Here is a 26,189-nt window from a genome sequence, read left to right as displayed (position 1 = left end):
TATAAATGTTTTGTAATAAAGAATTTTGACAATAAAAATAAAATAAACAAGTGGAATTTTGACTTCTGTGAGTTATGACTGAATGATCTAGTGCCGACCTTCCCGGTCCCATTGACGTTTCCGGTCATACGTCACTTCCTGTACCACCAGAACGTCCCCGTCCCTTTTTGGGTGAAAACAAACAGATAATAAGTGGATAATGTGTATCCCCATTTGTTAAATGTTATCGATTTGCTCCAAAATACAACAAAATACTGATACTGGCGACACAGTAGCCATTACAGAGAAGTTTGTGAATATTTTAGTTCAATAACGACGGATGGAGGTGTATAGTGTGGAACACACCCAGCCGGGTGAGAGGATGAGGGGGTGAGGGAGGGACGCCGCAGCTGGAGCTCGCCATGAGGGGCTGGAGGTGTTTGAACACGGAACAATACACACGGGTAAGAGCCATGTCTGTCTTTTACGTGATTTCACCGGAGTAAGTTACATGTTGATGTTCCACGTGTTATTACGACGAGCGTGAAGTCAGTCCTATTACTCCAGTAGTTACTGCGTTATAACATGTTTACTAACGCGACCGCTGCAGTTTGAGAAGTTCGATCGGGGCAACAGCGTCTCAAGTTAATGTTTTGACATGGAGTGCGCAAAGTACAAAATACTAACGTGTAATTTGTTTAAATGGACTTGGATGGTTTTGTTTACGTATCATTACTAAATCAATGTTGTGAGTAGAAGCGCGAGGCTTACAGAGACGTTCACTCTTTCATTCACGTTGGCTTCAGACGCGCCGCCATCTTGGGCCTCACGGATTTTAAGCCGATCTTCGCGATAACAACTGTAACATTTAAATCTTGTTTCTGTCTTTGCTGCTGCAACAACCAAGCACAACTTCTACAGCATTCCCGTCTTTTGCAGTTTACAGCGTGTTTGTTGTGTCTTGTTTTCTACTATTTGCTGTGTGTCAGGTGAGGTCAGGTCAGATGCGAGTGTTTCTGTTTGCTCTCGTGTTTAGTCAAATCTGCCAATTGCTCATTGTTTAAAAATATCTGGCTTTATTTCTTGTCCAATCTTGTGCTTTTCTTCATAAGTATTTCTTTTGGTGTCATTGTACGCGTTACTTTTACCAAACAACAAGCACCAAATGCAGCACGTAGGGTTATTACTCTTTATTATGTTTAATGTATCGTTTTAAAAGTATCGGGTTAAAACTTTAGTCTGTATTTGTGTTGTTGCTTTCTGATTGGTTCACACCTTTTAGCTGCCGGAATCTGATTGGTTCATGTGTAATGACGTCATCGTTTCGCGCCGAGGACGCATTTGCATTTCGAATGCGCATTATTTGTTTATAGAGTTTTTAAAGTAATACGTTGAAAGTATTTTGTCTTGCAAGAATATGAAGTCACGTTGTTTACGTTTAGTCTCCTCGTTTTGGTGCCTTAACGTCGATTTTTAAAAGGTGAAATAATACTTTTTAACAGCTGATTGTTTGACTTTCCCGTGGATTTAAATGCACCGCGGAGCTGGCGCGGAAGCAGGCTGTAAACAAAAATCAACGTGCTAAGCTACATGCTAAAGAGACAGATCGTGTGGCTTTAACTTTAGTGCTTATTTATCATCGATGCCGTTTGTTGACTTTTTACAAGTTTAGAACGGGAATAAGAAGAAACCCGTTATCAAAAGTGCGTGGTAGTGTCGATAATGCACGAAGTCACGTTACGTCGAAAGTTTTACAGAATAGCGATGCGAGATGTTTACGCACTGGTTTTACGCACGTGGAGCAGCTGGCAACAGGTAATAAAGCTGCTATGGCAACGCACACTGTCTTTGGTCATGGTTTGGACCTTCTGAAGGCTGAACAGGGCCGTGCAAAGTAAAGTCTCTCCATAATGTCTGTCAAAGTGATCTTTTTGCAAATTTCTCCTATTGTTTCCTTCTGTACAGCTGCAATGGACGTGAAGAATTACATGTGGCTCCCGTATTGATCAAACTTGTTTGGTTTTAATGTTGTTTGTTTCAAAGACAAAATATAAATGGATTTCAGAGTTGATCATAAACATGTCAGGCGGTTGATCGGTGCCATTTGACACAAATAAAGAGTTACATTTACGCTCCTTAAAGGTCCCATAACATGCAAAATCGACTTTTCAGAGCTTTTAACCTTCTTACATTGCTATTTGTGCTTAATATATGTACCCAGAGTGTTTTTTTGATTGAGTCCCGCAGTGTTTAGCTATATTACAGACTATCTCCTTTCCTCGAATCTCCAAACTGACGGACAGTGTCTACAAGACCGCGTCATACCCACAGGCACGCGTCATCATCCCCCCTCACCCTCCCCCCTCTCCACCCGCCTCCCGCCCCCTTCCCCCCCGACTCCGCGCTGCTCGTGTCTCCCTACAAGCCCCAGAGTTTTTCTGCTTCGGTTTACGACGAAACACGGTTCAAAGAGGCCCAAAACTTCATTAATGATATCACACTCTTTACTATTATCACAATGGTGAAGGTTTATGGGGCAGTTGATGTAGCAACCGGGAAAATAAACGGAGAGAAGTTCTATCCGATACCGAAAAACCAGGAAATAAGAGCGCGATGGACATAAGACTTTTATTTATATAGATATATCTATAGATATCTATATATATTTATATAGATATATATCTATAGATATCTATATATAGATATATACATATATCTATAGATATCTATATATATATATATATATAATATATATATATATATATATATCTGTTCTGCGCACGTTGTAGAATAAACACCAGATTTATTTAGTCTCAAAGTAGTGTTGATCTGAAGTTCTATCGTTTCTCACTCACTCGCGCGGCAGGAGCGGCGCAGCGCGGAGCAGACAGCTGTGGGACTACGTCACGGGTGGGCGGGGCACACACGCGCTCTGAGACTACGTCACGGGTTGGGCGGGGGAGCCAGATCGCTCTTCGCAAGGGTGGGGGCGAATATCAAACCAAGCCGTATGCATTTCCGGGTTGGTGAGGGGGTCCAAGGTCTGGGTGATATTTCTTAACTATTATGTTAAGGGTGTTGCACAACACTTATTATTATCAATTATACACTTAGGATAGACTACGAAACGTGATGTTATGGCACCTTTTAAATTGGTGAGGATTGGATGTAGACCTCATGAGATTAACGATTAAACATTACTGGTCTGGATCTTGATTAAAATTAGATTGATCGCTCAATCATCTATTTAAATAGATTGTAAACAAAGGCATGCTAAATGAAACGTGAAGTGAAACATGAGGCAGTTTCAGAAGAGGAATTGGGACCATGGACTATATTTAAAATATATATACCATAATGATTTAAATTTAGTCCTTGCTTCATTGCATTTCTGGTCTGCTAAACTGCATTTTGTTGTACTTGTACAATTGTAATGGCAATGAATCTAATCTAATTGTATTTTTATAGTATTTGTGTATTTAATGTGACATGATGGGAGTCAGAGCATTGATTAAGAAGGCAAAATCCAGATTTATTTGTTTTGTTGGACAAAAAACGTGTGTAGTCTGTTATATTACATACTTGACTATTTAGAGGCAAGAAAATTGTATTTTTTCCCATCCTTTTCTATAGAAAAACAAACTTACTGACATTTCTACTCAGAGAGTAGATCCGAGGCGAGTTTGACTTGATTATTTAAAGTAAATCAAGTTTACTTTGATTTATTCTAAATAAATGTATTGGTTCAGTTTTTTTCTGTTGTCATTTTGCATTGCTTTCTTTTAAACTACTATTTCTCAAGCTGCACTGTATCTCACAAGATCATTTTCCACGTGTGCACAATCTTGTGACAATTACAGAAAATTCATGAATAATTGTGTCTTTTTTATTTTTCTTCTTCAGTTAAAACTATTACATTTAGATCCAGATCATCTTGCGCTTGTATTATTTCTTATATTATGTTGTATTAGTTGCGTCTAAAGGCTATGTGTCTTTTCTCAGGTGCAACCTTATGCCAGTTGATGCACATATTGTTTCCTTCTATAAAAGTCCTTGTCAAGAGTCAAACTGACTGTGGAGAAAACCAAGACTTGACACAAAACTACAACTTGCTGCAGAAGGCTTTTGTTGAAGTTGGGCTTCTCAAAGTGAGCAAATAATGGTTTAGTTGTGCCGTATTTGAAGAGATGGTGCTCGTTTTAAGTCTGTAGTATTCAAACAGCATTTTCCCTTTAGTTCATCCCAGTCAATGAATTAATCAAGAGGAATGAAGACGAGCTCTTGAAGTTTCTGCAATGGATTTGATCCTTCTTTGAGAAAAGTCAAGGTAGAAGATGCTATGATACGATCTCTGGTGAAATACTGCTACTGTTGGATGCAAGTGCTTTACAACTATTCATTTGATTATTATGAATGGGTTAAAAAAGGTTTGTAGCAATAATAGGAATAATCCTGTAAAAGCGATGACTAAACTTTTAGATGACTTTACACTGCTTAATAATTAATCATTAACTGAACTGTAAGTACAAAAGATGTTTTACAACAGACATTATGACATCAAAACTGTGATTTTGATACACTTTATTTGTAAAACCCTCAGCGAGAGGATTTCTACCTTTATCTGACTAAAATGATTTTTACGAGTTTTTTTAAATTTAATCTTTTAACCAACATGTGTTGGGTAGCGTCATTTTTAAAGTAACTTGTTACTTTACCTCATTACTGCCCTGGAAACGTAACATAATGCGTTATTTTACTTCGCTATTGTGTTATAAAAGTAACACACGTCTGCCAACCATCCCTTTGCGTTGCTGAACACAGTCACAGAATCATTAAAATATCAAATAACAAGTGATTGAGTTTTTTTATCTTTTATGTTGACAGATTACCACAATACAAAGCCGTACAATAAGCACGTGTAGACCTGTCCTTGAGCAATGAAAAACATCACTCAAAACAAAATTAGTGGATTGGCAAGAGCAGCGGCGCACAACAACGGAATGCACTTGTTTTAGGGCTTTAGTTTATTTAAATCAAACTCACCACATCAATTTACATTACATTACATTACATTTACTCCTCAGCAGCAAAATAGTGTTAATAACAAGGGAGTTTTATTACTTGTTAACAGCTAACTCATTACCAGTTAACGCATCACCCCCAACTCTGATTATCGGGGTGGGGGATGAGGGGGGTAATAAAGAATAAAGGCTAAAGAATAAAGTCTGGCAATAATGTAACGCTTGTTTTATGGAGGCTGGTATCCACCAAAGAAGAAGAACTCTGTCTGTCTTTGTCTGTTTGTCATTTTTTTCCTTTGATCAGACTACAATGACTTATATTTATACATATATTACATTTCTCTTATCAATCAACCCGAAATGAAAGAAGAAGAAAGGTTTTTTTTGACCAACAATAGTCTGCATGTGCTCGTAAGCTTGTTGCATTTACCAAAATCTATACGTCTTGTCTATTTTCTTACAGATAACACCCATAAGAATTCCCCGCCGACATCCTTGGACCCAGACGTTGATATAAAGAGACCCGGGATAGATGAAATTGTAATCAATGAAGATGAAACGCAGGAGGTTACGCAAACATCTGAACCAAATCTCGATCAAGAAGTCCTGCTGAAACATCTGAACGGCCCAGAAAACCAAGAATCACCTGGAGTTTTACCAGCGGCGGAAGCGGACAAACGAGGGGCGGAGTTGCTATCTGCCAATGAGAATGTGAACGATAAAAACCCCGCCTTACTGACCGTGCTGCTTACAACACCGTCAAGTAATCTTGACCGCAATTACCCGGTAATCTTTCCCGCCGCTCCAGCACGTCAACCACCTCCAGTCGGGATGTCATCTGCGAACGGAAGCAACGTCATTTTGATTTCGGACTCTGAAGATAAGCCACAGGGAGCTAAAACGGTTACAGAAAATGGGCGGCGGAACCCGCCCGCATCACCTCAACCGACTCGCACAACAAAACTGGCAACGAAAACCATGCAGGAATTGTGCTACCAGTCGCCGTATTGTCTTTATGCCGACATGGGACTGGAGCTGGACAACACCACCTGCGCCGTCCTCATCGGCTTCTTCAATCGCCGGTCCGGGGTCAGCGTGGTGAGGCGGCTGAACACGCTGCGCATCAACCAGCCCGGCAAAGGGACTCAAACCACGCAGACGATCACGAAGCACACCGCCAACGCCGCCGCGGACCTCCTGCTCGACCTGCTCAAGGCGGCCAAGCTACCTCTGGAAAACCTGAAGGTGTTTTACTGCACTATACCCGACCCGGAAGTCAACGGGAGGATCGTGGCAAAGCTGAGGGATCTGTGCCCGCATTTGGTGTCTCTGGGCGCCCTCGCGTGCGTGGTCGGCGACGCCTGCCAAATGGGACTTATGGAATATTACGGCCAAGTGGTGGAACTCGTCAACGACATCCACTTCTTCGCGTTGCCCGACTGCTTGAAAGACTCCGGCTACAACGTAAAGCTTCCGATTACGTCGCAATACGTGGCCATCATCGCGGTCATCCAAAACATGTCGTCCAATTGGGTCAACGTGGAGGAGTACTTCAGAGACCTGCGGCCGGATGCGGAGTCGGGTCGGCTGCAGAGAATCCGCTGTCGAATGGAAGAGCCGAGAGTGCGGTTGGATTTTGTTTTCCTCTCCCAAGCCCTGGGAACCTTCCGGAGTTTTCAGGACCTGCAGCACAGCATGGCGCGGGACATGGTGGTGGAGCTGCACGCGGCCGCCCTGCTGGTCAACGTCTGCGCGTCGAGTATTTTCACGCCCTCGGCCGCAGAAGAGTTTGTCCGAAAGCGGGATCTGGGAATGCTGCGGAGCGAGAAGGACCTGCTCCCGGTAGAGAGTATAAATGTGGGGTTAAGGGCCGGCAGGTACTTGGGATCTCTGTCTTATGACGTCCTCGGGAAAGAAGACCGGGTCGGCTTTCTGTTGACGGCGCAGCGCTTCTACCAAACGGTGCTCCAGATTCTGATCGACGGTCTTCCCGGAATGCTCAGTCCTCTCTCCATGCGGAATATCGGGACGCTGCTGAAGCATCCGTGTAGTCTCAAGGTGAGTTAAACCTCTACAGTTTTACAATGACAAATTTTAGTGAAGAGATTTCACAAAGAAACTAGAGGTGTAACAATAACCCAAATATATAATATCATGGGCTGTAACAATATATCCAACTAAAGGCTCCTTTGCTTAAATGCATTGTTCTCTTGCATAAACGACTAAAGAAACCGACATAGACCATGATCCTTTGCTCCATTTCAGTGCAGACAACATGAGGCAATAACTGTTATAAATGTATTGTTATGTATGAATGAGTATGTGACCAGGTCATTTAAAAAGAATTGTGATAAAATGCATTACATGGCATTTTTATATATTTTTTTTATTGCTAAACCTTTGATATTTGCTTCAGAAATGGTTACATCGTATATCTTTATTATATATCTGTATAATTATCATATAGTGACAGAGCTGAAGAAGAGGACAATCTGCTTATGTTAAAACGATTGGTATATATTGAATATTGTGTTGTGCTTTGTAGATTTGCAGAGGTGGGTAGTAAATCCGTTAGTAAAGTTTTTAAGAAATTGTACTTTCTGCCCCAGGGCAGCTGTGGCTACAATAGTAGTACTGCAGAGTGAGGAGTGAATGAATAAAGCAGTGTAAAGCGCTTTGAGTGTCATGAAAGGCGCTATATAAATCAGATTCAGTACATTTTTGACACCATTTTATTTCTGCTTGAGTAATATTTTGTATGTTTTATTCATATATTTTTAAATATTTTATTTAGTTTTTACTTTAATAATATGACTAAATACCAGAATCTTTGGATTATTTAATTCTGTGTCTGTCCGTTTACATTCACTCATAACATAAGTTAAATGGGTTTTACATCCGGACTGTTACACTCGAGGAGTACTTTCTCCAAGTACATTTTCACGCTTACTTGACTAAACACACGGGCGACAAAAGTGTACTTCTTAAATGATGTGAAATACATATGTTGGCGTGCTTGTTTATGAAAGAGAGGGCAAGAATCAAAAAGAGTTAGAATGAATGAAATGTTTAATCCCTGCCATGTACAATACTGATACAGATAAACAGAGCACTTACCTAAAATGTCCCTATCGAATGTGACGGCGTCTTACACGGTCGAGTCCGGACGGGCCCTGTCCTTGTGCGCTCTCAGTATTCTTCCATTCGCCGTTCTATCGCACAGAGATATCCTTGAGTTTGTTCTGCCAGGATGCGGTCCTCCTGTGTCTTATCAATACGTGCGTAGAAGAGCAAGAATGTGGTGTGTGCCAGAGTGTGATGGAACTGACCCTTCATAGTCCAAGCATAACTCAGTTATTATATCAAAGTATAGTTTAATACAATTTAGTCAAGTTAATATTTGGTATTCCCTTCAATATAGTATTCGTCACCACGGGGATACTGGCTCCTGCCTCACTTTCTCCATTCGCAGTAATTGGATTTGAGTATTACCATAGAAATCACTCGTCCAAACTGAATTGTGTGGCACGTTTCCCTTAACTCTTTGGTGTCCTTGTCTCAGTGGCGAGAGGTTCCCGATGAGCAGTTGGCAGAGTTGGCTTCTCAGTTGGGCGTGTGCCAAAGCTCCACCTCTCAGCTGACATCGGAGTACGTCGACTACGTCCAGAAAACGAAAGAATTGAGCAGGTTTGAGGCCAAAACGCCGGGCCTGCGGTGGCAGAAGGTGAAGCTACGCGACACTCTCACATTCTACATCTGTGTAATAGCTGTAATAACGAGGTGATTATCTGGTGCTTTGCAGGTGTTGAAAAGCTTGGACCCGTCTCCCGTCTTGTATAAGCTCGTCCTCACGCTGCTGGCTTTTCCGCGCTCTCTGCAGTTGAAGCACATTTTTCAGGTGAGTTTAACACTACGAGCTGCGTTATAGTACGTGTACAAAATAAGTTCTACTGTTGTTTGAGGGTGTAACGCCTGTTCTGTCCAGCAGTGTGGCTCGCCTTTGTGACTAAAAAGACACAGACGCGTTACATCATTTAGTGTGTAACTCTTTTAATTAATATTTAAACCGCTGATGATGCAGCTCATTCACGACAAGCTTCAAACATCATAAATGACCTAAAATGCCTGTAGTGTCAGTTAAATCATTATGTAACTGTCCTATCAATTGGAATCTATTTCTGAAACAACATTCACACACCTTCTCTACGCGAGCAAGATTAAAAACAGAACTACATTTAAAAGCATGGACAATTTATGCTCTTTGTTTTTTAAAAATGGAGCAAAAACCCGTCTGAAACCAGCTCGCACAACCTTAGATCAGACTGGAGCGAGTTCCGAGCTGTGGGAGCAGCTTAGCTTCAGGCTCGCTCTCCGCGGTCGGTCCGAACTCGATTTATCTCTGTCCCTCGCTTCATCTGCGTCGCACGGAGTCTGATGGTGTATGTGTTTTCAGTCCTCGGGCCGAAGCGCTTCTCCTCCTCCTCCACGCCGAGTGCAGAGGAAAGGTGTGAAGAGGAGGTATCGAGCGCACAGGGCGGAGCGACAGCAGGACTCCTCCTCTTCCTCCTCCCCCTCTGATGAAGACCACCGCAGGCCACGCTCATTCATACCAGGTCAACGGCGACGGAAGGACTCTGAGGACTCGGACTACACCGACAACTCCTCAGGTCACTCACAATGTGTTTCATGTGCATTTATTTATTACATATGTATCACGAATAATAAATATGAATAAATAAATCCGTGTCCAAGTGTAAAAGGTCGTTTTTTGCCTCAGCGGCCCTCCTTGTATTTCTTAATTTATGCTTAATTATTGCCTTATTTCAGATTTGGTTGATGTGACTGAAGAATGCAGACTAACAACGAGACAAAATGAAACTGAAGCTCACGAAGGTTCATAATTTACACCTGTTTCATATTAATACTGAAACATTTCTGCGCCAACTACGTTTAATTTGTCACGTTTCAATTATATTTTTAACAGTTCCAAATGGTACGGCTCCAAAACTCCACAAGCTCCCCGGGGAAATCCAGATGGAAATCCACAAGCCCGTCGGGGAAATCCAGATGGAAATCCACAAGCCCGTCGGGGAAATCCAGATGGAAATCCACAAGCCCGTCGGGGAAATCCAGATGGAAATCGACAAGCCCGTCGAGGAAATCCAGATGGAAATCCACAAGCCCGCCGGGGAAATCCAGATGCCCGCCGGGGAAATCCAGATGCCCGTCAGGGAAATCCAGATGCCCGTCAGGGAAATCCAGACGGAAATCCACAAGCCCGCCGGGGAAATCCAGATGGAACTCCACAAGCCCATCGGGGAAATCCAGATGCCCGTCAGGGAAATCCAGATGCAAATCCATAAGCCCATCTGGGTAATCCAAATGCCCGTCAGGGAAATCCAGATGCAAATCCAGAAGCCCGCCAGGGAAATCCAGATGCAAATCCAGAAGCCCGCCAGGGAAATCCAGATGCAAATCCAGAAGCCCGTCGGGAAAATCCAGAAGTCCGCCAGGCAAATCCAGAAGCCCGTCAGGCAAATCCAGAAGTCCGTCAGGAAAATCCAGAAGTCCGCCAGTGAAATCCAGAAGCCCGTCAGGCAAATCCAGAAGCCCGTCAGGCAAATCCAGAAGCCCGTCAGGCAAATCCAGAAGCCCGTCAGGCAAATCCAGAAGCCCGTCAGGCAAATCCAGGAGCCTGTCAGGGAAATCCAGAAGCACGTCGGGGAAATCCAGATGCAAATCCAGAATCCTGTCTGTGAAATCCAGAAGCCCGTCAGTGAAATCCAGAAGCCCGTCAGTGAAATCCAGAAGCCCGACAGGGAAATCCAGAAGCCCGACAGGGAAATCCAGAAGCCCGACAGGGAAATCCAGAGGCCCGACAGGGAAATCCAGAAGCCCGACAGGGAAATCCAGAAGCCCGACAGGGAAATCCAGAAGCCCGACAGGGAAATCCAGAAGCCCGACAGGGAAATCCAGAAGCCCGACAGGGAAATCCAGAAGCCCGTCTGTGAAGTTGAGAATCTTGTCATCGAGTCCGTGTTCACGTTGGAGGGTGACGAGGACAAAAGCAAACACAAAGCACCAAAAGCTGAACCAACAAATCCAAAGCCTGAACAAGTAAAACTTTTTTTTTTGTCACCTCAAATTAACACGTAGAATCTTAAAGGAGACATTTTATGCTAAGTTCATCTGTATTGAAGTAAAACACAAGTTAATCCTTTTGCGTTTTGTTCACAATATTGATCTAAACGGCTCAGTAATAGAAACGGGTTCATTGACTTCCTGTTTAAACTGCAGAACTGATGAGCCCTGCACTACGTACAGGGATGTGGGCGGGGATAGGGGGTAGGTGAAAACAGACATTTTCTTAGCACTGCAGTTGTTGGATAAAACAGTCATGAATGAATCAATCCAAATATATCTTGTAAGGAGGACCCACTGGTGTTACGAAGTTAAAAGCTCATTAAAGTGGATTTTGCAGAATATGTCTCCTTTAAAATGTCCATTTGAATGGTGACATTATGATTTATTTTACATTTCTGGTGCAGAGGCAGCAGGGCGAGCTGGTCCTTATCCAGCTGGAGCACTCCTTTTGTTGGCCTGCAGTCACCGTGCCGAGTGTAGATGACAACCTGGAGCCGGACATGAAGAACGTGGTGTGGTACGGACACGGCATGACCTCTGAGGTGACCTTTCCAATCCACATATAACTTTGGGTTTCATCGATTAATTTACAGACCGAGTGAGTCGCAGCGTTGTTTATAGAGGTGTAACGATTCAGGACTCTGAGATGAAGGATATTAAAACATTCTGTGAACAATATTTGAGAGAAATGGGTTTCTTGTGTTTATAGAAAAATAGTGTATTTTTCTTTGAGTTCAGGATAAAAATCAGAATCAGAAAAGGTTTATTGCAATGAACAGAATTCACAAACAATGATAAAACAACCTATATAAGTCAAAAAGAAACACATATACTGTAAATTGAGTTTTTTATTACAGTACCAACCAAATAAAGGTTTTTTTTAGTTGATTAATTGCAGCTGTAGTTGTAAAAGTTTCATGTTGGTAAAGTTGGATAATATTCACTTAACAGATTAGAGAACATGGTGAATAGGTGTACGTATGCTAACGCTAACACCTTCAGCTACATGAGGCACAGACAGAACTGTGGTAAGTGTCTGGTATGTTAACGTAACATATGAACAGTTATTCAGAGAACTATAGCATAAAGAACATGCTAACAAGTTTACCAAAGCATCAGTTTTACCCCAAATCACTAAATCCATTGAATTCTTCTTCCTCTGTGTCACTTCTAAACAACTCCACAAACTCCAGAGGAAGAGGAAGTGCAGATTCTTCTTCTGCGTCACTTAGAGCGCCCTCTTGTGGTTATCAGTGTGAAAATAACCAATAATATCACATATAAGTCGCTCTGGAGTATAAGTCACACCCCGGCCAAAACTATGAAAAAAGCGACTTATAGTCCGGAAAATACGGTAAGTCAGATGTTAGTGTTCGCACCTAAAACTGTTTAGAATGATTGCTGCAGTAGAGATTGTTATGGAGTATACACATTTTGACCTTCTTTACTCACCTCTACCAGTACATTCCCACAGTACGTCGTCACGATTGTCGTTAACGTTCTCATAACTTTTTCGTTCTAGGTCAGCGTCGAGTATCTGCTACCATTTTCAGACTTTAGCAAGTTCTTCTCGCAAAACAACTTTGCCACCGTCGCCGTCTACAAAGACGCAGTGTTCATGGCACTGCGGGTGAGTTTCATCATCTTAGCGAGAAAAATCACAATATAAAGATGTGGTGGTGTTGCGAGTTTTAATGGAAAGCGATGGTCGTTTAGGAGGCGAGCGCCCGCTGTCAGAAGCAGTTTTCAGCTTCGTTTGACGATAAAGAGGAAATCCTGGGCGAGATGCTGGACTGGGCTTTCGGTGGGTTCAGACCAACGGGACCCAAAGGATTTGCGCCTGCCGTTTTGGGTATGATAATTTATTCTAATTTAGTATATGACAAAAATGTTTATTTGATTATATGTTTATGTGACTTATGACTGGAATGTTTTTTGACCTTCCTCCTCAAACACCTGCTTGATTGGTGTAAAACTATAATGTATATGTGCAACAGATATGAATACATATATGAATACACCAAATAACGTCAAAATTAGAAAACTTGTCATAGGCACTTTAAACGCCCTGTTACCGTCGATCAAGGACGCAAACAAGTCCGAGCGTGAGCAACCGCGTAGTCAAGAGTAACTCCTGAAATCAAACAACCCTTTACTTTATCGGTGAAGAGCTGCTCCAGTCCCCACTGTTCCAACAACTACAAAAGCAAACATGGACTTTAGAGTTATTTTGAATCATATACAGACACAAATGGATAAGAAGAAAGTCATCCAACGGCCCAAGTTAAAGATGTAAAGATTTCGCTGTAAAGTCTGTGTCGCTCCAGTACAGATATGTTGTTAAAGCATCTATGCAGGTGAAAATGAGAGAAAATGCTTCATATTTAGATTATTTAATTACCTGAGAACCAGGAACTGAGCGTTAGCATGCTAATGTTTGTTAGCTTCATCCGGGACGGCGGCGAAACTCATTTTAAGATAAGATAAGATATTCCTTTATTGTCCCACGTGGGGAAATTTCATTGGTGCAACGCAGGAAGATACAGAGGTAGATACAGAAGAAAAGAACAGATCACTTATAGGAAGTCTGAAAAACACTTTCAGTAGAAGATCTCCTATAAACAAAAACTCCCATAGACAAAACCCAACAAGGGATGGAGGGGAAAAATAATAAAGATAAAAATCAATACATTGCATGTGATCACGACAGTAATTGCACATGAATATGTTTCACGACGGCACATGGATTGCACATAAATTTCACAGTAATTGCACATGAATCACGACAGTAATTGCACATATGACGGAATTGCACATGGTTAGGTCAGTATTGCGAGTGTTCAGTACTAACAGTGTTTGTTATAAAGTCTGACAGCAGCAGAAGGAAAGACCTACGGAACCTTTCCTTCACACAGCGAGGGTGGATCAGTCTCTCACTGAAGCTGCTCTCCAGAGCGGACAGAGTGTCCTGCAGGGGGCGACACTCATGGTCCAGCATAGATGTGAATCTAGCCAGGACCCTCCTGTCCCCCACCTCCTGCACCGAGTCCAGAGCACAGCCCAGGACGGAGCTGGACTTCTTGATGACTTTGTCCAGCCTCTTCCTCTCCCTCTCTGTGATGCTGCTGCTCCAGCAGGCCACACCTACAGGAGGGCTGATGCCAGATTTTGAGCTCAGAACCTCGCGAAAAGTGTTTAGAAACTCAGCACTGTGGATATTTAGGACACCGGGAAGGCATTAGTTAAGTGAGCGATACATGTGGAGCTGTAAAGAGTTTAATTAACTTTAATTAAATTAACTAGTTCTGTTTTGTCATGTTTCAAGTAGATTAGATATCTTTTTAAATAACTGCGTTCTCGTAGTATCTGCTTTCCTTAATCATGACTCTGCTGCGGTCAGTCCACCCTTTTAAAAAAATGTTAATAAACAATATTTGATGTAAGACGAGTCATGCCGCAATAGAAAAGTATCCTAGCACTCAGACACTGCTGACCGGTCTATGATTGTAAATGCGTCGTTAGTGTTCTTGTTCTGATTTTGTTTCTCATCTTTCTGTCCAGGAGGGGAAAATTCTGGCCAAGCGTCAAAGCCGTCCAATGGCAAACTCAACCCAGAAAGCCTGCCCCGACTGTCCGTGATGCTGTACAAACTGCCGGCAAAGCCGCCGGAGAAACCCGCAGGGGCCGATTCGGCGGAAAAGGGCGCGGAAAAACCCGCGAGTAAAGCCAGCTGGAAAGGAAGGAGCCTGAAAAAGAAAAGCCCTTTATTCGGAGAGGAGTTTGAGGACGCCGACACGTCTCCGGACTTTGTGCCGCACAAGAAGAGGCCGTACACCAAAGCGGACCTGTCGATCAAGGCGAACGCGCACAACGTTTACACGCAGCCGGACCAGAAACGACGAGGTAAGTCAGCTATGAAAGTGGACCGCCCTTTCATAGCTGCTCATCACTCCTTTTTACGAGACTTATTATAATTGTAATTTGAATAGTGGAAATTATCATTGTGCAATATTTAAGTAATTAAATGTGACTTATTCTGTGATTCTCTCAGTCAAGCAGTTCACACTCATGATACTGTGGCTGGCCGTTCATTTTACCTTTCGCCTGTAATGCCCACATTTACCCAAGAGATGGCACTGTTCCCTCTAAGCTGCACCTGCGCAGCTGCGCACTGCTCCACATAGTACACTGCTCGCACATAGTACGCTACTGCTCATACATAGTGCGCTACTGCTCGCACATAGTGCGCTACTGCTCATACATAGTGCGCTACTGCTCGCACATAGTGCGCTACTGCTCATACATAGTGTGCTACTGCTCGCACATAGTGTGCTACTGCTCGCACATAGTGCGCTACTGCTCGCACATAGTGTGCTATTGCTCGCACATAGTGCGCTACTGCTCGCACATAGTGTGCTACTTCTCGCACATAGTGCGCTACTGCTCACACATAGTGCGCTACTGCTCACACATAGTGCGCTACTGCTCACACATAGTGCGCTACTGCTCGCACATAGTGCACTGCTCGCACATAGTGCACTGCTCGCACATAGTGTGCTACTGCTCGCACATAGTGTGCTACTGCTCGCACATAGTGTGCTACTGCTCGCACATAGTGTGCTACTGCTCGCACATAGTGTGCTACTGCTCGCACATAGTGCACTGCTCGCACATAGTGCACTGCTCGCACATATTGCACTGCTCGCACATATTGCACTGCTCGCACATATTGCACTGCTCGCACATATTGCACTGCTCGCACATATTGCACTGCTCGCACATATTGCACTGCTCGCACATATTGCACTGCTCGCACATATTGCACTGCTCGCACATATTGCACTGCTCGCACATAGTGCGCACACAAGAAAATCTATGGCGCGCAGAAAATAAAATTCACCACAAACGGCCACCGGGGCCAATCAAGCAGGAAGCGCAAGTGTTTGACACACTGAAGAAGACTCTTGTGGACAGTAGAAGACCTACATTGAGCCTTGCATTTGTTGCTTTGTTACAAGTTACAGGTCAAATCTTGCGTGTAATTTATAGTAATTCATTAGTTCACACAAACACACCATATTTTCCTGGCCCGGCCCCTCGGCCAAATTTTAGAGCCCAATGTGGCCCTCGAGTCAAAAAGTTTGGGGACCACTGGTGTAGGTCCATTAATGAGGCAGAAGGAAGCCAATATGTTTTTCTCTCAAATATGTAATTCCTACAGGGCTGCCTGTAGATGGAGCCCTAAGCTCAGTTCCTCGTACTTCCTTTTTCTTAAACATGAGATGCCAAAGTAAAGATACAAAGGTTCAAAGCCAATATCAATACTAATACTTGTTCCCTTTCGGGGTCGTGGGTGACTGGAGCCTATCCCAGTGACTTCGGGCCTTAGGCGGGGTACATCCTGGACAGTGGCCAACTCGTCGCAGGGCCAACACAGAGACACAGACATTACAGACAGTTCACTCTCACATTCATTCACTAGGGCCAATTTAGAGTCACCAATTTTGCCTAACACATGCATGTCTTTGGACGGTGGGAGGAGCCGGAGAACCCGGAGAGAACCCACAGTAACATGGGGAGGACATGTAGACTCCTTGGGAGGCAAGCGCGCTAACCGCCTTTGCCACCGTGCACCCCCCTTCTGCATTACTAATACTGTAATGCAGAATATTGTCCATTAAGATTTAATAAAAGGCACTAGGTTTTAGTCTGTCCTTTTTTTAATATATGTTTAATTTTTCTCATTGTCAATTGTTAAAAACACTAATTAGATTTATTGCCCAGTCCTACTGTCTACTGTTAACAACGAAACCTGCTTTGACCAGTTTTATTTTGTCCGCTATTAACGTGATTTAAAACATCATTGTTTTTCTGTTTCAGAGAGGATCATACGCAGAATTGTGGAGCTGGACTTCGACATTGACGGTACGCATCAATCATCGGCTGTACCTCATATTCTCCGTTACACATCTGAATGTTAGTGTTATCCTTGTGTTTTCTTTTGAAGACTTCTGCTTGTGTTGTGGCACTGAGGACGTTGTGATATTCCACCCTCTGTTCAAAGGCAGCCTGTGCTTGGAGTGTAAAGTAAGGAGGCTTCCAAATCCCGTTTAAAGAGTTTCGAGGGTCGAGGCTTTCCAATCAACCTGACTTTGGGGTGTCGTTTCAGAACAACTTCATGGAAACCTTGCACCGGTACGACGAGGACGGATACCAGTCGTACTGCACCATCTGCTGCTACGGGATGGAGGTCATTCTGTGCGGCAACGAAAGCTGCTGCAGGTCCGTTCAACGCACAGAACGCACAGAACGCAGCTTTAAATTTATATTACGTTAATCCCGGACAATTCACGTTTTACCAATGGAGATGTTTAATGTTCCTGCGCATTCGTCTGCATTCTAAAGGCTGGTACAATTCCATACATGAGCTCCGATGCATTTCCAACGGGAGAGTTAGCGTTAGCCTCCAGCCATCACAAACTATGGAAAACCAGGACTTTGTCGGTGACAGAAAACCACTCGGGGAATAAGAATCACAAATCATTAGTGCCGTCTAGCGATGTTTTGGGTAGAGTAGCATACGTGCTAATAAACATTTCCTAAATCTGACTTTATACCGGACGATAGTGCACCAAAAATGTAACAAGCCGTAACAGTTTGACATTGACATTTTAGTTCTATTTCATTAAGAACCTGAAATCCTACTTTGAAACGTAAACTTTTGAAAATGGAGGTTACAGTTAGATATTTACTCTTGCCGCATTTACATTTAAACAACAACCGATTTTTTACCAGTCGGCTAATTTTATGAAGATGACATGGATTTATTTGACTACAGCAGAAAGGAGAACGCATGGAGTTTTGGGAATGACTTGACTCTGTTGCTCTTGTCTATCAGCGCTTTTGCTAGCACGTACACAGCACGACTTTTCAGCGCACGACACACACGAGGATCTCACTTCTCATATTCACGCAACATTCGCTCTCTGATGCGTGTGTTTTGCCGTGCGCAGGTCTTTCTGCGCAGACTGCCTGGACATCCTGGTGGGCGAGGGGACCTTCAACTCCCTGAAGGACCTGGACCCCTGGATCTGTTACATGTGCCAGTCCCACGAGACCCATGGCGCCCTGACCCCCCGGCCGGACTGGAGCTTCCGCGTGCAGGAGTTCTTCGCCAACAACAGCGCCATGGAGTTTGTAAGGCTTCAACTGTTTCACCTAGAGAGACTTTTATCATGCAGCGTGTTACTTTTTCAACACGTTATACCTTTTGATCTGAGGGTGATCCATACAGTACATTATTCACATCGTAGATTCTCACTCAAACTGTCAGACAGAGTTATGTATCAATCAGAATTTTCTGTCCAACAGGAGCCTCACCGAGTTTACCCGTCCATCCCAGCCAGCCTGCGCCGTCCCGTCCGGGTTTTGTCCCTCTTCGACGGCATCGCAACAGGTGAGCACTTTGTACCGCCTAACTGCATGTTCAAACTTAAACCCTATGAACGTACCCCGACCCGCGTGAACGTAGCCGACCCGCGTGAACGTAACCGACCCGCGTGAACGTAACCGACCCGCGTGAACGTAGCCGACCCGCGTGAACGTAGCCGACCCGCGTGAACGTAGCCGACCCGCGTGAACGTAGCCGACCCGCGTGAACGTAGCCGACCCGCGTGAACGTAGCCGACCCGCGTGAACGTAGCCGACCCGCGTGAACGTAGCCGACCCGCGTGAACTGACCCGACCCGCGTGAACTGACCCGACCCGCGTGAACTGACCCGACCCGCGTGAACTGACCCGACCCGCGTGAACTGACCCGACCCGCGTGAACGTAGCCGACCTGCGTGAACTGACCCGACCCGCGTGAACTGACCCAGGCCGCATGAATGTACCCGACCCGCATTAACTGACCCAACCCGGCCCGCTTGAAGGTACCCGGCCCGCGTGAAGGTACCCGGCCCGCTTGAAGGTACCCGGCCCGCGTGAAGGTACCCGGCCCGCGTGAAGGTACCCGGCCCGCGTGAAGGTACCCGGCTCGCGTGAAGGTACCCGGCCCGCGTGAAGGTACCCGGCCCGCGTGAAGGTACCCGGCCCGCGTGAAGGTACCCGGCCCGCTTGAAGGTACCCGGCCCGCGTGAAGGTACCCGGCCCGCTTGAAGGTACCCGGCCCGCTTGAAGGTACCCGGCCCGCGTGAAGGTACCCGGCCCGCGTGAAGGTACCCGGCCCGCGTGAACTGACCCAGGCCGCATGAATGTACCCGACCCGCATTAACTGACCCGACCCGGCCCGCGTGAAGGTACCCGGCCCGCGTGAAGGTACCCAGGCCGCGTGAATGTACCCGGCCCGCATTAACTGACCCGACCCGCGTGAAGGTACCCGGCCCGCGTGAACTGACCCAGGCCGCATGAATGTACCCGACCCGCATTAACTGACCCGACCCGCGTGAAGGTACCCGGCCCGCGTGAACTGACCCAGGCCGCATGAATGTACCCGACCCGCATTAACTGACCCAACCCGGCCCGCGTGAAGGTACCCGGCCCGCGTGAAGGTACCCAGGCCGCGTGAATGTACCCGACCCGCATTAACTGACCCGACCCGCGTGAAGGTACCCGACCCGCGTGAAGGTACCCGGCCCGGATTAACATACACAGCCCGGATTAACTGACCCAGCCCACATGAATGTACCCGGCCCGCATGGTTGTACCCGGCCCGCATGAACTGACCCAACCCGAAAGGAACCTGCTCGTAATGTTACGGTTTGTTCAGTTTGGCGTGCATGCTGGTGTTCCTCTACATTTGAGTGAATTTGAGTCTTCAGTGTGTCGGTCGCTCCTTTAGGCTTCAGTGTGTCGCTCGCTCCTTTAGGCTTCAGTGTGTCGGTCGCTCCTTTAGGCTTCAGTGTGTCGGTCGCTCTTTTAGGCTTCAGTGTGTCGGTCGCTCCTTTAGGCTTCAGTGTGTCGGTCGCTCCTTTAGGCTTCAGTGTGTCGGTCGCTCCTTTAGGCTTCAGTGTGTCGGTCGCTCCTTTAGGCTTCAGTGTGTCTCTCGCTCCTTTAGGCTTCAGTGTGTCGGTCGCTCCTTTAGGCTTCAGTGTGTCGGTCGCTCCTTTAGGCTTCAGTGTGTCGGTCGCTCCTTTAGGCTTCAGTGTGTCGGTCGCTCCTTTAGGCTTCAGTGTGTCGCTCGCTCCTTTAGGCTTCAGTGTGTCGGTCGCTCCTTTAGGCTTCAGTGTGTCGGTCGCTCCTTTAGGCTTCAGTGTGTCGGTCGCTCCTTTAGGCTTCAGTGTGTCGGTCGCTCCTTTAGGCTTCAGTGTGTCGGTCGCTCCTTTAGGCTTCAGTGTGTCGGTCGCTCCTTTAGGCTTCAGTGTGTCTCTCGCTCCTTTAGGCTTCAGTGTGTCGGTCGCTCCTTTAGGCTTCAGTGTGTCGGTCGCTCCTTTAGGCTTCAGTGTGTCGGTCGCTCCTTTAGGCTTCAGTGTGTCTCTCGCTCCTTTAGGCTTCAGTGTGTCGGTCGCTCCTTTAGGCTTCAGTGTGTCGGTCGCTCCTTTAGGCTTCAGTGTGTCGGTCGCTCCTTTAGGCTTCAGTGTGTCGGTCGCTCCTTTAGGCTTCAGTGTGTTGGTCGCTCCTTTAGGCTTCAGTGTGTCGGTCGCTCCTTTAGGCTTCAGTGTGTCTCTCGCTCCTTTAGGCTTCAGTGTGTCTCTCGCTCCTTTAGGCTTCAGTGTGTCTCTCGCTCCTTTAGGCTTCAGTGTGTCGGTCGCTCCTTTAGGCTTCAGTGTGTCGGTCGCTCCTTTAGGCTTCAGTGTGTCGGTCGCTCCTTTAGGCTTCAGTGTGTCGGTCGCTCCTTTAGGCTTCAGTGTGTCTCTCGCTCCTTTAGGCTTCAGTGTGTCTCTCGCTCCTTTAGGCTTCAGTGTGTCGGTCGCTCCTTTAGGCTTCAGTGTGTCGGTCGCTCCTTTAGGCTTCAGTGTGTCTCTCGCTCCTTTAGGCTTCAGTGTGTCGGTCGCTCCTTTAGGCTTCAGTGTGTCTCTCGCTCCTTTAGGCTTCAGTGTGTCGGTCGCTCCTTTAGGCTTCAGTGTGTCGGTCGCTCCTTTAGGCTTCAGTGTGTCGGTCGCTCCTTTAGGCTTCAGTGTGTCGGTCGCTCCTTTAGGCTTCAGTGTGTCGGTCGCTCCTTTAGGCTTCAGTGTGTCGGTCGCTCCTTTAGGCTTCAGTGTGTCGGTCGCTCCTTTAGGCTTCAGTGTGTCTCTCGCTCCTTTAGGCTTCAGTGTGTCGGTCGCTCCTTTAGGCTTCAGTGTGTCGGTCGCTCCTTTAGGCTTCAGTGTGTCTCTCGCTCCTTTAGGCTTCAGTGTGTCTCTCGCTCCTTTAGGCTTCAGTGTGTCGGTCGCTCCTTTAGGCTTCAGTGTGTCGGTCGCTCCTTTAGGCTTCAGTGTGTCGGTCGCTCCTTTAGGCTTCAGTGTGTCTCTCGCTCCTTTAGGCTTCAGTGTGTCGGTCGCTCCTTTAGGCTTCAGTGTGTCGGTCGCTCCTTTAGGCTTCAGTGTGTCTCTCGCTCCTTTAGGCTTCAGTGTGTCGGTCGCTCCTTTAGGCTTCAGTGTGTCGGTCGCTCCTTTAGGCTTCAGTGTGTCGGTCGCTCCTTTAGGTTTCCTGGTGCTCAAAGATCTGGGCTTTAAAGTGGAGACATACGTGGCGTCTGAGGTGTGCGGCGACTCTCTGGCCGTGGCCCATGTGAACCACGACGGCAAGATCATCCATGTGGGGGACGCGCGGCTCATCACCCAGGAACACGTATGTCGAAAGAAAACACTCATGCATTTAAAGGGACAGTACGTAACATGAGAAAAACCTGTCATCAATCAATCAAATCAAATATAGCTTTTCACTCGTAACAATTGCAATGTTGATTTATTATTTATTACATAAACATTGGACATGATGGACAAGTTTATGTTTTCATTTGGTGTTTCGGGTCTCAAGCCGAGTCTCCAATCAGAGAGCAGAATGAGCCAGTTTCAAAGCTGAAATCCAGTGGGTTAAATCCTCTGCTACTTTGGCCTCTGCAGCAGGCGCTAATCCAAGCTTTCAAAGTGACAGTGAATTGCATTGTGTTTCTGATTTGCTTTTTGTGTCCATTAGAGCTGCAACAATTAAATCTGCTCATCACGACTATAAAATAAATATATTCTTTGATCATCCAATGTTCTCTGGACTGTACAAACTCTAAAACATGTGCAAAGACCCTGTTTTTGTGATAAACGAAAATATTTTAATAGGTAGTGTATGGTAGTGTTTTTATTTGGACAGTTTATCACTGTCCAACATCCGTGGCATAAACTGCATTTTTTTTCCTTTTTAAAAATACACAAACTCCCTACGGTTTAAACCCTGACCTTATCCCCACTGGTCAAACTTAAGGCGTCCATCAAATCTGATGTAGATACAGAAGCAGAGTAGAACAATTAATATAAGGCGCATGCATAAAAAGTAGCACAAAAAAGCACACACAGACCCGTGAAACACCTTTTTTTTTAATAAAGAAGGCAGCAGCTAAGTTAACTCAAAATGTTATAAATAATAATACAATTATCAGATTTTTCATTAAAAATACACTTCTGAAATAATTGTTAGTTGCAGCCCGGGTTCTCAAGCAGTTTATCAAGTGACAAAGCAGAATCATGTCCTCACTTTGGGTTGCCACGCCCTCCTTTAGTCCAACGTAAATGACTGTTTAATATGGTATTTTACATCCCAGAACAGTACTTCATATATCATTGTTCAGGTTTTTTCTAAACAAAGTCTTGTGGTCTCTCTTGGCGCGTGCAGCTGGACCTTTGGGGCCCGTTCGACCTGCTGATCGGTGGGAGCCCGTGCAACGACCTGTCCATCGTCAACCCACTGAGGAAAGGCTTGTACGGTACGTACGGCCGCACACAGAAGCCCCGGGACACCATCCAATTAGAACTTCTCTTTAAACATTTGAAGTCTAATGTCCTCGGGGGAAATCTGGTGAATTGTGATGACGTCTTTGGCTGGAGGTTGTGGAAAATCCAATTAGAGATGTCACAATATCAAGTGTTACTGTTATTATTCTGAGAGGAAATATCACAATTTAAGATAAGATGAGCCTTCATTTGTCCCATAATGGGATTCTTTTTATTGTAAGGGGGAAGTAAAAAAAAGTATCTGCTTAAAGTCCCAAAAGTACAGCAAATAGATTTGATCAGATTTTAATGTTAAATGCTGGCTAATTTCTAACCCTGAATTTTGACAAACATGTTTGAATTGTTTTATTCTGAATTTCCGTTGCTGAATTTTGCATATATATAATACAATATTATATAATATTATTATTATTTATTTTAGATTTTCAATTTTTTAAGTTCAGGTTGCGGATGTGTTGCTGTATTACATTTTAAATTCAGACTTTTCATTCAGACATTTTAAACGCATCGAAAACGTAAACTGCAAAATTCAGCAACTAATAAAAACAATTCAAACATGTTTTTTCAAGGTTAAAACATTCAAAATTCTACTTCTGATGCCACACTAAGCAGAGGACAATATTCTGACCCTTCTCCTGTCTGTGCTGTAATGTCCTGTTTGGTCCTGCAGAGGGCACTGGCAGGCTGTTCTTTGAGTATTACCGGATCCTGCAGTTACTGAAGCCCAAAGAGGACGACCACAGGCCGTTCTTCTGGCTCTTTGAGAACGTGGTGTTCATGAACACACACGACCGACTCAACATCTGCAGATTCCTCGAGGTTTGTCCACGTGTGCAGCCAAAAATATACTTCCTTCTGATCAATTTGTATTTGTCTTAGTCCATAATTCACATATTTAACTTAGACCACTGCATACTCCTGCTTCATTTGCCTTTATGTGTCTGTTTTGTTTTTGTCATGGTGCTTTTCATCATAAATAGATGTGTCAGACTGTTTTTCATTGTGTGGCAGTGTAACCCGGTGCTGGTGGACGCCGTCAAAGTCAGTCCTGCCAACAGAGCGCGCTACTTTTGGGGGAACATCCCTGGAATGAGCAGGTAATCCTTCTGAAAAAGAACTCACTCGGATACTGTCGTTGCTCGTCATTATTCTCTCAAGCGGACGCATCATTTAAGGCTATTTAAAGACAAAAAAAAACAAATCACGCACTCATTGTGAAGCTCTGTTACGGTGTAAAACAGAAGCTACAGGTCAGTGATACGGGACAGTACTCGGCTCTTTGCATCCTTCTGTCTGGGCCGAGACAGAGAGATGATGAAACTTTATTTGAAGTTTGCTCAAGTTCTATTGATGTCCTGTGTAAACTAAAGGCAACTGTTTTTTTATTTTTTGCTTTTTTTTTTTTTACTTTTAATTACACGACAACGACGACACCAAAAAGAAAAAACAACAGAAAAAAAAAAACAAATTAAAGAATGTGCTGGACCAGGTAGAACATAAGGGAAGTAAAGAAATAAAAGTAGTAAATAAGGGAGTGGCATTGGGGGGAAAAGAAGAGGAAATAAAGCGTTTTAAGATCTGAATAATTTACTTTTTTAATTATTTTTTATATTATTTTTTTATATTATTATTTATTTGTTTATTAATATATATTTATTATTATACATCTTTATTATTTATTATTATATATTTATTATACATTTTTATTATATTATTATTATTGTCTTATTATTATGTATTTATTATGTATTAATATTTTTGTTATTATTATTTTACTTTTTTAAGTTGAGTCCTGGGGTTATTCTTTCCATGGTGCATGTCTGTGATATCCCTCCAGTCCTTAATCATGGGAGCGGTTTTGAGTCCCAGCTGCCAGGAGCATGTTCCAAACAGATCCATCCACTGTGTCCACGGCCGGGGCCTTGAAGCCTGAGTTCATTATGATTTTCAATCCGACTGTCGAAAGAAATCCTTCACTGAAGGAAAATGGTCTGTTAATGTAACTTGAGAGTAACGAGAGAAAACGAGAACAAGAAAACACTTGACACGGGGTTGGCCGTTTGAATATTCTAAACTTTGTACTTTTTCCCTTTTGTTGATGTGCATCGTTCTGTTTTTTTCCTTTTTAGGCCCATCACGGCCTCTCAGACGGACAAACTGAACCTCCAGGATTGTCTGGAGATCGGGCGCGTGGCAGCGGTTTGTGACACTCTCCATATCAAGTCAAAGTCGTACAATTTGAGTCGCGCTGCTTTCACTCAAACTACCGGACGTACTGAGACATATATTGTTCACCCATTATTTTCCAGATGGCAAAAGTCAGAACCATCACCACAAACGCCAACTCGCTGAAACAGGGTAAAAATGTGTCCCATCTGCCTGTTCTCCAGAACGGCTCCGAGGACACACTGTGGATAACCGAGATCGAGAAGTAAGTGCTACAAAGTTCACATTACTCCCGCTTTTAGGCTCTGTCCTGACTGCGTCCCCTCGCTCCTCTTTCCCCTCCCGTTTCCCCCTCGCCAGGATCTTTGGCTTCCCCAAACACTACACGGACGTGAGGAACATGAGCCGGCAGCAGAGGCAGAAGGTCCTGGGAAAGGCCTGGAGCGTGCCCGTCATCCGCCACCTCTTCGCCCCGCTCAAGGACTACTTCGCCTGTGAAGAGCTGCCGCCGCTGGCCGGCACGTCGGGCACGTCGGGCACGTCCACCTCCGGCTCGTCGCCCCGCCCGCTGTCGCCGGCCACTCCGGAGACCCTCCAGCTCCGATGACGACGCGACGCGGAGGCAACGCAAGTCGTTTTTTAGAGTTGGGAGTTAAATCGACTATTTTAAAATGCAAGTTTACAGCGAAGCAGGAGTATTTTTGATATTTTAAGTGGGATTAAACACTCGACAGCATCAGTTCAAACAGAGCGACAGAGCGGGGCGGCTGCTGCTGGAGTCTGGTCAGGACGTGTGAAGAACAGCGACGCACAACTTCAGGAATGAGGAGAATCGGGCATTAAGTGGTTCAAACTTCGCCCCTGCAGCCTGACCTTTAACACCCATAATCAGACGTGCCTTTTGAAATACCGTATTTTCCGGACTATAAGTCACACTTGAGTATAAGTATAAGCACCT

General features: G+C 44.9%; 1 protein-coding gene across 1 annotated transcript; it reads left to right on the top strand.

The window, feature by feature from the left end:
• The first annotated feature begins 319 nt into the window (after nt 1–319).
• On the top strand, nt 320–25,838 carry LOC140362554 (uncharacterized). The gene is made up of 23 exons (XM_072448636.1): nt 320–353; nt 5,464–7,058; nt 8,563–8,724; nt 8,803–8,898; nt 9,454–9,667; nt 9,828–9,893; nt 9,985–11,117; nt 11,549–11,686; nt 12,667–12,774; nt 12,861–12,996; nt 14,706–15,047; nt 17,025–17,069; nt 17,152–17,231; nt 17,314–17,426; nt 18,158–18,341; nt 18,516–18,600; nt 21,766–21,911; nt 22,947–23,037; nt 23,736–23,884; nt 24,077–24,162; nt 25,195–25,264; nt 25,375–25,496; nt 25,592–25,838. Exons 1-23 carry the CDS (start codon nt 320–322, stop codon nt 25,836–25,838), a joined length of 5,442 nt encoding a protein of 1,813 aa, XP_072304737.1.
• The last annotated feature ends 351 nt before the right edge of the window (nt 25,839–26,189 follow it).

This window comes from Eucyclogobius newberryi, unplaced genomic scaffold (genome assembly GCF_026437365.1).
Source record: "Eucyclogobius newberryi isolate DKJ021-1_F unplaced genomic scaffold, fEucNew1.0.hap1 SCAF_17, whole genome shotgun sequence".
NCBI classification, from domain to species: Eukaryota; Metazoa; Chordata; class Actinopteri; order Gobiiformes; family Gobiidae; genus Eucyclogobius; species Eucyclogobius newberryi.
This window is presented reverse-complemented; position numbering and strand designations above follow the sequence as displayed.